This window comes from Syngnathus leptorhynchus, chromosome 4 (genome assembly GCF_054491065.1).
Source record: "Syngnathus leptorhynchus isolate UIUO chromosome 4, UIUO_Slep, whole genome shotgun sequence".
In the NCBI taxonomy this organism is placed as follows: domain Eukaryota; kingdom Metazoa; phylum Chordata; class Actinopteri; order Syngnathiformes; family Syngnathidae; genus Syngnathus; species Syngnathus leptorhynchus.
The window spans coordinates 6,678,060-6,691,458 of NC_141198.1; the positions used below are offsets into that span (position 1 = coordinate 6,678,060).

The 13,399-nt window shown below is 38.1% G+C and overlaps 1 protein-coding gene across 11 annotated transcripts in view; it reads right to left on the minus strand.

Moving 5' to 3' along the window:
• arvcfb (ARVCF delta catenin family member b) overlaps positions 1–13,399 on the minus strand; it is a 138,578-nt gene that overhangs the window by 10,692 nt on the left and 114,487 nt on the right. For 10 of the 11 annotated variants that reach the window (XM_085910051.1, XM_085910050.1, XM_085910048.1 and 7 more), the window contains 3 exons: positions 13,178–13,195; positions 11,092–11,163; positions 771–898 (listed from right to left, as the gene is read on the minus strand). In XM_085910051.1, the coding sequence (XP_085766177.1) occupies positions 771–898; positions 11,092–11,163; positions 13,178–13,195 (218 nt within the window). The remainder of the gene's footprint in view (positions 1–770; positions 899–11,091; positions 11,164–13,177; positions 13,196–13,399) is intronic. The other variant, XM_085910043.1, reaches the window with a different exon arrangement.

Sequence of the window (13,399 nt, forward strand, 5' to 3'; positions counted from 1 at the left end):
CTTTGCTAGAATCTAAAAAGTAGTCTTTCCTGTTCATAATTCACAGCAGCTTTCAAGCCAAACAGCCTCTCAGTATATCTCCCGCTGCTTTAATTGGAATAAATGTCTGATCCTGGCCACGGATTTTCTCATCTCATCTATCATCAGAGGCAAACATCTAACAGTGATGTGTGCAATAGTTGCCCAACACAGGGCTGTTAGAATTACACGATTACACTGTGTACTCAAGACGTCTGTATATTTATCTCATATGCTCGCTTTTAACTTAGTACGTATAGTTGTTATTATTATATAGTTATCATAGTATAATTAGTTTTAGAGGTGTTCTGATCATGGTTGTATGCTGCTGATAACGACCACATGGATTAGGTGCAGATTTTTACATTTTAGACTCACTAAAACAATTAATCTGTCAATTATTTTTCGATTAACTGATGAACCCACTTCATAAAACATTCAATCCTAATTTCCACCATCTTTTTTTGAATACAAAAAGAGGACAATATTTCAAACTGGGTTTTTGTGATTGAGAATGAAAGACACTGATTGACGTGCCAATCGCATACCAGTGCATCACTAGTTTTTTTTGTTTTTTTTAGGAGTTACAGTGAACCTTTTGCTTTTGGATGTATTCCAAACACTGATTCCTCAACACATTACTCATCAATCCGAAATATAATAAAAAATAAAAAATAAACTATAGCTGCAAAAAATAAATATGACAAGCTCGGTGTCTGCTCTCCCATTCATTCCCCCACCCTTGCACTCACAGTCCATTGCCCAGCGCCAAGGTTCTGCAGAGCCCCAGCAGCAGCCTCCAGGGTGTTGAAGTTTTGGCTCTCGGTCAGCAGAGAAAGATAAAGTCTAACCACTTCTGGTTGATAAAGAAGCTCAAAACCTAGAAGGAAACAGACACACAATTAGGACCCGGAAAAGACAGACCTGACATCAGATATTGCTCAAACACCGCCAGTAATTCTTGGACACAACATCCCCGCTAACTGAGGTATTAAAGTTTAATGAGAGTCGATGTTTCAGAGTGACAAACAAGGAGAACACAAGCAATAGAGTATTGATCCGATGAGAGCGGAGTTTTGGATGTTTTGATCCTGTTTGCACATAACACATCCCATCTCTGTTAATCATGAGGCCTCTCTCTGATGGGAAAATAATGACATTATCAGTAATTAGACAAAGCAGACTGGGATCAACATGCAGACCGGCACAGAATGCCAAAGCCTGCAGTAAATTTCCAAGTGACACACAAGTAAGATATCGAAAAGTATACATTGTTCTGTCAAGATCATTCAGAAATGTAGAGGTAGATGCCGAGTCAACAGCAGCGAGAGATAAATGGATGACATAAAACCTGGAGCGTGGCCAAGGCAACCTTGCTATTAAAAATTGTGACTTCAGAAGACCACTCACGGAATACAAACACAATTAAATAAACATTTTAATAAAGACAGGAAGGGATCCTGTTATTTGCAAGAGGAAATAGAGTTTGCAATTTGTCTGTTGGCTCAAATTAGAAGTAAACCTAGTGTTTTTCCCTTCTGAATATCTTCAATTGCCAATCATTTTTAGATCTGACTTAAAAACCCATATACAGGAATATTGTTTTATGACAATATCATTTCACCAGTGAAAAATGTATTTTCAGGAAATTTGTATTTCTTGTTTTTGGGGGGGGGGCTGGAGGATGATGCTAGCGTGCAAAGAAACACTAAAACTCCATTATAAAAGTTGGGCTTCCCATCACACATGTTAAAATTTGGGAAGAACTTTACAATCTTAAATCCTAAAACATCACATTTGTACAACCATTGCACACAATTCTTAAAGAGAAAGGTAGCCCTGCTGCGAGAACCAACAAAATAAATATATGCCAGCTATTCCAGCAGTCATAATAATAACCACAATTAGTTCAAATGGGAAAATTCATGTAATCAACAGCAGAAACATGATGCACATGATGTGACCCTCCCTTGATTCCTGCCAGGTAAGACCATCAATCACATCTACTCACTTTAATAGGTACTACACTAGAGTGGAACGTGGCATTCAGCACCCTTCTGCACGATCCTCATCTTTCTGGGTTACTGTGCCTAATCACTTTTTTAGAAAAAATCCTGTTCATCTCCAATTTAGATTAAAACGGAGCGCTGTGACTCACTGGCTTCTTTTTTTATCATGCAATTCTTGCTAATGAAATATGCATATTCATATTTTCTTTCTGGGCAGCACTGGGTAGCACATCCGCCTCACAGTTAGGAAGGTGTGGGTTCGATTCCACCTCCGGCTCTCCCTGTTTGGAGTTTGCATGTTCTCCCCGGTCCCACGTGGGTTTTCTCCAGGCACTCCAGTTTCCTCCCACATCCCCAAAACACGCTTGGTAGGCCGATTGAGCACTCCAAATTGTCCCTAGGTGTGAGTGCAAATGGTTGTTTGTCTCTGTGTGCCCTGCCATTGGCTGGCAACCGGTTCAGGGTGTCCCCCGCCTACTGCCCGATGAGGGCTGGGATAGTCTCCAGCACACCCGCGACCTCCGTGGGGACTAAGCCGTTCAGAAGATGGATGGATGGATGGATGGATAAATGGATGGATGGATATTTTCTTTTTCATCTGGAATGCTTTGGTCAAGCAACACCTAAAACCGTACAGTAAATGGAGCTGGTATTTGCAGTTAAACAAGGATAGATGACACTCGGGAAATTCACTGGACCTATTTAGTTAAAATATTCTTGTTACTCTTTTGGGCTACAGATTAAAAACAAACAATATATTTTACCTTTTTTAGTCAGGGCTTAATGTCTGCCTGAATTGTCTGTGGTCTCTCCTCTGATGCAGGTCAGAATAAGGTTAGTGCAATCATCTACTGAGTTATCACTGTGATCTCCAGTCATCTCCTGCCTGTCTGCTGGCTATTTTATTTTCACTTTGTAGACACAAGGGACATTTGAGAAGTGCATGTGTGTGTGCGCGTGTAAGTGCATGTACGTGTGCGTTATTGTGAGTTGGCCTACTTTTCTAAGCAAATGATCATCCTCTAGCATTTAACTTCCGTGATGTCTAGACTAGAAATCGCACCTGAATAATAGCCGCACCAGGTAAAATTAGGGAAACATCCAGTTTTGTTCATATATAAGCCACACCGAACTATAAGCCGCATGTGTTTTAAATGAAATGTCCATATTTCTATGACCTGTATTACCAAAACAAATCATTTTACAATATCATAAAAATCATGAAAAATCCATACATAAGCCACATTGGACTATAAAATCCAGGATTGTATAAAGTTTGTGCAAAAAAAAAAAAATAAAGATAGCATGTTATAGTCCGTAATTTATGAAACTCTTCAACTCTCTTCAAATTAGGCAAACTGAACAACCTGTCAAATTTTGATTGAGGTAAAACACAATGAAAAAGCTCAATAGGTAGCCAGATAATTAAAAGTCCAACGGCAATACTGAACACCTAAATTCTGTGAAACAAATTTCTTGACAGCAAACCCATTGCCGACAAAATGGAAATGACATGTAAAGGATTAGAAGCATTTAATACAAGCTAATTTGCCTGAGTCTACCATAAAATTTGTACCAGAGTAATTGATGGAATAATCGAAAGGATAATTAATTTGTTTGTGACAGCCATATAATGAACTTTTTTTTCCACAGGGTGTAACACGCCACAGGTCCATGTTGTTTCTGAACTGACTGCAATTAAGTGTAAGCAGCAGCAGTGAGGCAGGCTGGTAAAATTGAATGGATTATCTGAGACGGGAGGAGTAAAACAATCGAAAATCAACTTCTCTACCACACAAACATCACCCGGGCTCTTCCATCAGCATTCGTCTAGGGTAGGTTTGTTGCAAAACAGCTGGATCTCTATTAATACACAGACATGGCACCACAAACACCCGGGCCATTGCTTGTCAGCAAGTGATGCTCATCAATCAAACAGCCTCAGCCTCAAAATAATCCTTTTGCTGTTTTTTTCTTTTTTGTTTTACCAGGAGAGAAAAGGAGGTTGTGCATCAAGAAGAGTGATGGATAGAAAAACAGAAACCAAACAGCAGGACATAAAATAATCCCTCTATCTTGGAGCAGATGGAACCTTAATTTGCAGTCCTGACTTAGTTATTTTCAAGAAAAAAAAAATTCAGTTTGGCGGGAGGAAAATATTACTTTGAATATATGGACAGCAATGTTTGTTTCTTTTTATATTGCCTGCATTGTTTCAGTAGGAAAACCTCAAGTTGTTGAGTCTCCACCCTCATGCTACATCTGCATCTCATGCGGATTTGACCCCACCAGCTTGCTTTCATGTCTTTGTATAAAATTATGCGGCCACATGGGAAACTAATGAACACTCTTGAAAGGCAGAGCCACAGAAAGGCAGCACCTCACGATATCATTATGAGAGATGTGTGCTGCTCGTTTAATAAGAGCCGGAGCACTCCGAGTTTCATTACTTACCAAACGATCAGCGATGGAAGTCTGTAAACAAAACTAAGTAAATTGGTAAGACCTTTGGGGTTTAAGTAATGCAATCTCTTTTATCTGAGCCATACTTTGAGGAGCATCACAATAATGGCTGGGGCTTAATAGACTATAGTTATTGCCACGACAGCTAACACCCGCTATAATATGGTGGTATAGACAAGTAGAGGCCTCAATAGTCATTCCACAAAGTGGAGAATATATATTATATATCTGAGTAATGATGGGCATTTTGGTGTGTCTATATTAGTGTTGTCAAGATATATATATATATATATATATATATATATATATATATATATATATATATATATATATATATATATATATATATATATATATATATATAATTTTTTTTAGATATATTTTTATTTATTTATTTATTATGGCATTGTTACAATTTCATTTGCTTGTTTGAAATGCATCAACACATTGCCTTAAGTACAAAGCTAGGAGTATTTTAAAGTCTTTCTAGGACTATGCTACCATTTATATTGTGATCAAGCCTCTGGTTAAAATGCAGGATTCATAGAAAGCAAAGTCTTCAACTAAAGAATCCTGAATTAATTCAGAGCATCCAAGAATCCTCAACCTAAGCTTGAGGGAAAGTGATAGAAGCTTGTATTTGAAAAAAATATATATTCACCGTTTGTCTTCCAAGGCACCCCTCCCTACATCCCTCTTTATATGGACAGCAGCCAGGGTCAAAGCTTCATTATCTCCCCTGGCATCCATTTGGACTGTTCTATAGATTGGCACCTCTATGGACAGCCCCAGGGCATGGGACATTACCATGGTCATGCTGCAGTTGGCCTAAGTTTTGTTGGATGCTGACAAAGCAAAGCAGAAAGCAGCTACAAGCCTGTGTCTTGTGCAGCTGCCCATCGGCTTTGGGTCACAAAGGCATCCTGGTGAGAAGGAATGGTCGACGGGAAGTGACAGCTGGGGGAAGAGTTATAGAGTGCCAAAAGAGACAAATAGACAGCTCAGACCCCCCTATCTCATACTGCCTCCATAACTGCCTCTCACCATCAGGTATTCCATTGGCCATTTTTCACCAAATTTCTCGGCAATGAAAAACCATTTTAGCACAGCAGGAGTCTTTTGTAGCTCGCTGTTGATGCAGTGACAGGTTAATTAAATCCAACTGTGGAATATTACAAAAGAACACGACAAATTAATGAAAGGAGCATAAAACAGGCTGGCAAATTGACTTCAAACTGGCAGGAAGGTCCAAACACCATTCTTGATGAGATCCAAGATATCACCACTAAGACTTGATTTATATGGACCCAAAGGAGCAGTAAAGCCTAGCTATATTTACCATAAATACACAGAAACAAGGATAAATATTTTCTAGTGGGACACAATTATCAGCCGACTTGTGCTTCATTAAATCTTTACTTTAAAACAAACATCTGCTGAAATACTTTGGACAAAAGTGAAATGGGCTTTTAAAATGAATGTCATTTATGGTAAATGTGGGATTATGTTAGTGTACATGTGTCTGTTTATGAATAACCCAGAAAAGTAAATTCATGTGAACCAAAAAAAAAAGAGAGGGGAAAAAAAGATATAGACAATAAAGAGCACATGACATCTGCTTTTATAAATGCTCTCCATAAAGCTTCTCCCCAGTGAATTCCATGGAACACTGGTGTGAGAAATCATTCGCAGTTGATGGCCAGCATGCATTTAAAAAGGAAGAAGGAACCGGAATCTGAAAACTGTCATATTGTATAAAAAATGGATGCCCTGGTGTGTTCAGTCGTCACACCTTGAAGCAATTTAATTGGCAAATTGTACCAAAGCAAAGCATGTTAAGAGCTGAACACGCTAACTTAATTAATTTTTGCCCAAATGTATCCCGTTAACATATTCTCTTCAGACATTGGTTAGAAAACATGTCTTCTTTTCGTGTCTCAAGCAGCACTCATCTGTTTGCTAGTGTATTCTATTATGGGATATTTTTGTTTCGATAACTAGTCCAACATACTTTCTCTTCTCGACCTTGCGCTTTCCGCAACATCAATAATAATATTTCAATCATGACTTGCTGGTGGATTGTGTTTCTTATAAAAAGAAAAAAAAAATTACAAATTCATACACAAATACGGATACGGTATATCCACTCCAAATTATGTTTCAGTTCTAGATTATATATATTTTTTTTTAGCTCTATATAAATCTCAAAATAAATATAAGTATTATATCAAAACATAATCTCAGTATAATTAAAATGCCCAAAAAACACATAATTCAGTATTAATTTACAGTCCTTTTTTATGCTGATTAAAGCACCAAAATCAGCACAAATCTGATTAGTATGTTGGGCAAATGTTGAATCCTGATTGAGAAGCACACTGGTTTCCCATCCCCCTCCACTCTACTGGATTGGTGCACCATAGCCTCATCTCTGGTCCCTTTACCTCAGAGTGGACGTAGCATCCAGAATGCATGATGCCAATTCTGATGCCGGCTGACGCTGAAGGGATTTGCTGTCTGGATTGGTGTCAGCAAGCATCCCTCATCTAATGCTTGCTCCGGCCCCATCAATCCATCACATGCTTAAGTGTGATGGATACTTTGGATTAACTCTTGTGTAGAGAATGACAATCCAGGCAGTTCTCCCCTTATAGACACACATTCAGCCATATAGCAAGCGTGCTCTGTTCCTACACTAACATTTGATAGAGTTAGGATGAAGAATGAAAGCTAAATAAACTATCTTCAGAAGCCGTGCTGGGATTATATTTCTTGTTCAAATATGTGGAATTCGCAACCCCTGGATTTGGACCACCTGTGGATATTGACTTAAATACAGCAATGTATTGAGGGCGTACTGTGTGGCCACTTGTATAATACCAGTCAGACTGTGGTCAGCTGCAAATATCATGTTTACAATACATCTCAGGTCAATAACATGTTAAAAGAGGCACCCGACATAGAAAGTTTCCACATAACATTACCTATTGGACAAGGGCTTTGGTCCACAGGTGTGTGTGTTGATTGTGAAATCAAAAGGCCAAATTGTTAAAAAAAAAGACTGGCACTGAATTTGACTTGGTTTGTAGGGCTGTCACGACCAGGTCGACGATCAAATTCCTCGACAATTAGTCATTTGCTTGTTTGTTTTTCTCTCAACACCGTGACACAGTGCATTTTCCCAATTTGACTCAAATAATACTACATTAAAAAAAATGTGTAGAGCCTAAGAAGATGAAATATGTTTAGAAATAATTTTTTGCAATTATAGAGGTCTAGTGCAACAAATTTACCCTCTATAAAATTAAAGCCACAGTTGCAAACAGCTAATGATTTTTTTTACTCAATGATGACAGTCAAAGTTGTCTTGTCTGTTGATTAAACAAGCTAAGGAACAAACCAAAAAGAATGGATTTTCTGGTAAGTAAGCTGTTTGTCCTTTTTTTTTATTTTACATTTGCTCAATACGTCCAGTGAGCGAGTGTCCATTCGGCAGTCTTAGTGATTAATTTTCACCTTTCTATGAATTGAGACAGCAGGGAGTGAGGCAGGAGTGAGTTTAGGAAGGTATCTCAAGTACATAGTGTGTTTTTAGTGTGCTGTGTTTAGTCCAAGGGTTCGAACAGATTTTTTCGGAAGGCCATTATGACTGTCAATGCCTTATATGATACACTGTATAGTTTACACAACAAACTGATAACAAGTTTATGTGAAGTTAAGTTAATTTGTACATTTAGTATTGACACATGAAGTTGATGCACAATTTCTCTTCCTGGGCCACATAAAATGATTTGGTGGGCCGTATTTGGCCCCCAGGCCTTGATTTTGACACCACGGTTGAGTCTGAACTGGCTTACTGCAGCAATCAGTACATCTGCAAGACCCAACGTCAGCGTTTCTGTCTAAAAATCTACCCAGAAAAAACAGAATCTGCAGTGTATAAAACTGCTGCTTGAAACTTCGAGCACACAATCTATCATTTAGAATATCCTGTTTTTAAATGACATAAACTGTAGATGTAGTACTTCCCTTCCCATGTGCTATAATTGTACCACTCTGGAGGCTTGGCATTTAAAAGCGCAAAGATGCTTTATCTTGAAAAAAGGATCTGCTTGAACAAATGGTCTCACTGCACCAAGACATTCATCATGCCTTTGGGGTGGAGTAGTGATTTTGTTTAGAAGAATCAGATTCATGTCAGTGAACCTTTTAGTGAGATATGTGCAGCGACAGCAGCAGAGTGGAACAATAGAAGTGTGGCTCACGTTTTCTTAATTCAATCGAGTCTCACACTTTTCATCAACGCTGGCAGCACAGGAGTCTGTGTTCATTATTTCTCAACTCGAACTCTCCTGTGGGATGATATCAAAGAGGGTTGTACGATGCAATACAATTCATGACTGTTTGTCTGTGTAAAAATTAAACACTCTTGCAAGACAAAACAGTGAGATGCATTGTTGTCAATTGAAAAAAAAAATGGCTGTTTTCTCAATTGTTTGATGTGTGATTATGAGCAGAACAATAGAGACCACTGAGATGGCAAAGGCTGAGATGAAAGTAAAAAAGCAAGAAGGCAAACTTGCTGAGGCCTTTCTAACCTAATACATAATTGTTTTGACGACTGCATAGAATTTGAAAAAGGAAAATCATCACTTGTCAGTTTCAGAGGGATTCGAGTCTACAGGCTCAAATCCCTGGCTGCTAATCCTCATTTTAAAACAGTCGAATACTTAGAGACAAAAAAATGTTTTGACTTTGGCTCTCTTTTAGTGTAGTCTGCACAGTGATAATGGCTTTTTAAACAATTTAGTTGTGTAATTTGTGCGTACATCCATTGCAATTAATGAGGACCCCAAATGTCTGCCCTGTTTTTCCTGATCCGATTGACATTTAAACCATGTGTTAACAGATGTCAGATGTGACACGAGAGAGAAATGTGGCAATCTACAATTGTATTGCACATAAGGCCTTAAATTAAAAAGTGTAATTTTTTTCAATGTAATATATTTGAAAATTGAATTGATACAGCAGCAAATTACATTGATTGTCAAAGGTCAATCCCATCATAAATGTGATGAATGGATATATACATTTGTTGGAAATATATTTTTATTTGTTCTTATTTCTGATCCTATAATTGCATTTATTTAGCTCTGCCTAAAAGACATTCTCGTTTCTTGGAAATATATTTCTATTTTTTCACATTTCTGATACTATAATTGCATTTATATTTAGCTCTGCCTAAAAGAAATTCTCAAGACCCTCTAAAAGCTATGCTTAAAACTAAAACCTCTCTAAGGCAGCAGGATGAGCACACCACATGCTTCCTCACTCTTTTCTTCATCTCCTACCTCCACTACTAACCTCCATCTTGCATCAAGGTTTTGCTGAGGTTTCAATTAACTGCAGGGAAAACGTTTCACCATCTCGGGGGCTGCTGCACTCATCAAATCTCTAAAAGGAATTTTAATTTCCACCCGTCATAATTGCTTCTTATCGGCTCTTTTCGTTCTGTCTCCATTTTGATCCAAAATAATAATGGAGCACCAATAAAGTATAAGCCCTTACAGAAAGATTGTGTTCATTACCGACCATGGTATGAAAGACCTCTGCTACAGAAGAGACACTGAGAGCATTTTGCACTGCCAGGAAGGACCTCAGTCTTAACTTCACTATATAAAACCAAATTAGAATCTTGCATGATTTTTCAAACCTTTGCAGTGAATAAGAGTTCCTCTCAGTCCTTGCCAACTTGACAAGCTGATATGGTGCCGGCAGAGACAAAGATGAGTATCAAAGAAAAATCAGATTTGCATGGATACAACTTTATGGAAGCAAATCAGAGCACTTTCCTACACTTACAACCTCCCGCTGGTTTAAATGAGGCTTCCCATCACATCAGTCCTCTTACTGTCATCAGCAATTATCTTCCTTATTTGATGATCAATAAACCACCTACATTTGGAATAATGCTGATATATTTCAAAGTCCAGATTTAAATATTGACCAATTCTTAACATGTTACGCCACTTATACAATAATAATAATAATGATAATAATATAAAAGGATTTTAGTACTGCAACAACACGCTGATTATTTGTTATGCTATTATTATGAAGTTTGTCCCAAAATATCCATCCATCCATCCATCCATCCATCCATCCATCCATCCATCCATCCATCCATCCATCCATCCATCCATCCATCCATCCATCCATCCATCCATCCATCCATCCATCCATCCATCCACCCATAATTTTGTATTAAAGAACAAAAAAAAGTCAAGCAAAGGATATCCTGACCCAGTGACTTGTCAATCACAGCACACGGAGAAGAAGGCAACCATTCCAACTCACAATGACACAATCACTGTTTGGAAACCGAACCTACATCGTCTGCACAATATTCTGAAATAGAAACCACTATACTATCAGTTATAGTCACACAGAATTGCTACCAACATAGCATTGCAGACCTCCAGCTATCACACACTTCCAATGAACGTATTCCACAGATTTGACTATTGATCTGTTTCAGATCCATCAATTGAATTTCAGTTTGTGTTTCACTGGCATGTTCGCTTGATGGTGAAGCGCCTACCTTTCGTCGGGTCAGTACGCTTGGGAAGATCCAATGTGTCGTAGTTTTTGTCATTCTCACCATTTTTTCTACCTGAATGAAAGGAAAAGCAAAGGCACAATCTCATTGACTGGAAATTGCTGTCATCAGATCATTTTGATCTTTCAAATTATTTTTGAAGTTGTTTAATTTGGATATTTTTGTCTTTATTAGAATTGTATTGTTATCAAGCATGTACTATTCCATTTGAATTCTGAGCAGTTATGTTAGCTAACTCCCAAAATGGGAGTTAGAGGCCTACAATATGATGTCATGTCATGTATGAAGCAAACATGAAAGTTTCCCACTATCTTATCTCATTGGCTAGCAACCATTATGGTGATACTTTTGTGTGCAGATACTTTACAAACAACAATAACAGGAGTACTTCCTAGGAGGGACACACCTTCACTAATGTAAGGATGTGAGGAAATTCCAGGGAAGGAAGACATGGAATGGTGCTACTGCTTCCGCTCGGGATATAAACTCTCAAACTTGAGTAACAATCAAAGTTATTCATGTATTATTATTTTACCAAGGGCCTCACCTTACAGTTGGGAAGCTATTAATTATTTTTAGTTGCATACCTCGACAGTCGCACAAAATTTTACAGTTGCCTCTAGGCATGCGTTCAGTCATAAAATATGAAGAAACTTCACTTCAGTACTTTTGGTGTGCTTCCGTCAATCGATGAAAAAGAGTCACATTCAAAAAATTGCATCTACCCTAATACTTTTTAAAGCAGAGATGCAGTGCAAATGATACTGAATTTGAAATGTAATTTGTACGATGTGCTGAAACAGAGAATTATTCTTTTGCGATGACGGCTCGGCTTCTTCTTTTTCTTACACTTATACTGATACTTCCTCAAGGAATATTCGATTTACACTCAGCTGTATTTCCATATTCATACAATGAACAGGACCACACACATGCAGGCATGCAAAAGGATATCTTTCCCAAGACCCATTTGGCATGGATCACAATGTATTGCAGATGAGCATGGTCCAAAAACTAGTTGTAATGTGATATTCTGCATGGGTCACCTCCAGATTATGTGTGCTTTACTTCAATATACAACAGCGCATCTCTGTCCTGACTTTGTGGCTTATACTGTGTCATCCGTTTTATTAGCTCTTTTTATATAAAGATAATTGGTGGGTGGAATCAACGCATTGATTAAACAACACAGGCTGGAGCAATCATTACAAAATGAGATGGGTGATGTGTATGAATCATGAACTCTGTCATGAGTCATGTATTGAAAAAGAAGTCAGATCTTTTTAGTGAATGGCAAAGTTATAAAATATTGCACCCAACTGAACAGTGAGATTTGCCCTGGGTGAACAAATGAAAGGTCAGCCGCAGCTGCTATATATAACAGAGGTGCTTTTCTCATTTCTACAAACCAGTGTACCATCTGGATGGTTTTTTGGAAAGGTACAAAGGCTTTATATGAATACTTAAGGGTAAGAATTCACCGCTGTGCTGTATTTCCTGGCCATCCTTCCAATTTATATTCAGTAGATTTAGGCCAAAGTTGGCCCTTTCCATTCATGAAAAGAATTGTCACTGCTGAATGTGTGGGGAAGTTGTTTTGGGGACTTAAAAGTTGCTTCAAATGTTGAAATAAGAGGCCCAGTAGCCTAATAGAGCAGCCATTAGCATTCAGAGCAGTTAGTTTGGGTTCGAGTCCCACCATGGTCATGTTAGCTACATAAACATTATAACGGCAATTATAAGCTTGGGAAACAGCGCTCACATGGTCATACCAATTGAATGAAGGGTTTTAGGATGACTTTTTACCGTGGTTTAAAAACTGTCAGCAGTTTTCATGATTGAGTCACTGGATGAGGGAAGATATATGTCACAGTATCTCATGAGGACCAAGTCAGATGGGTGTGGTTTAAAAAATAATTGGATAAGTGCAACAATGCATATGAAATGGGTATAAGCAATTTCAGGTTTTGCAAGTACTACACACAGCATATCTTCTAACTATATTCTAGGGAATGAGAAAGGCTTGGACCAGGATGATAAATAAAAGAACGTTGTCTGGAGCACTCACCTTGATTAAACCATTCCTCTACAGTTAGCCAAGGAAGCAGCAGCCATAAACAGACAAAGCACAGAAAAGAGAGAAGGGGCATGGTGAAAAAGCCATGCTTACATGTCAAAGGGCTGTGTAAAAAGGACAACAGAAATCATTTTCTGAAAATAGCCATGAGAGTGACAATTAAAGGAGCTCACGAAATAGGGTAAAGAGAGAAAAAAAAAGTAATATTAAGAG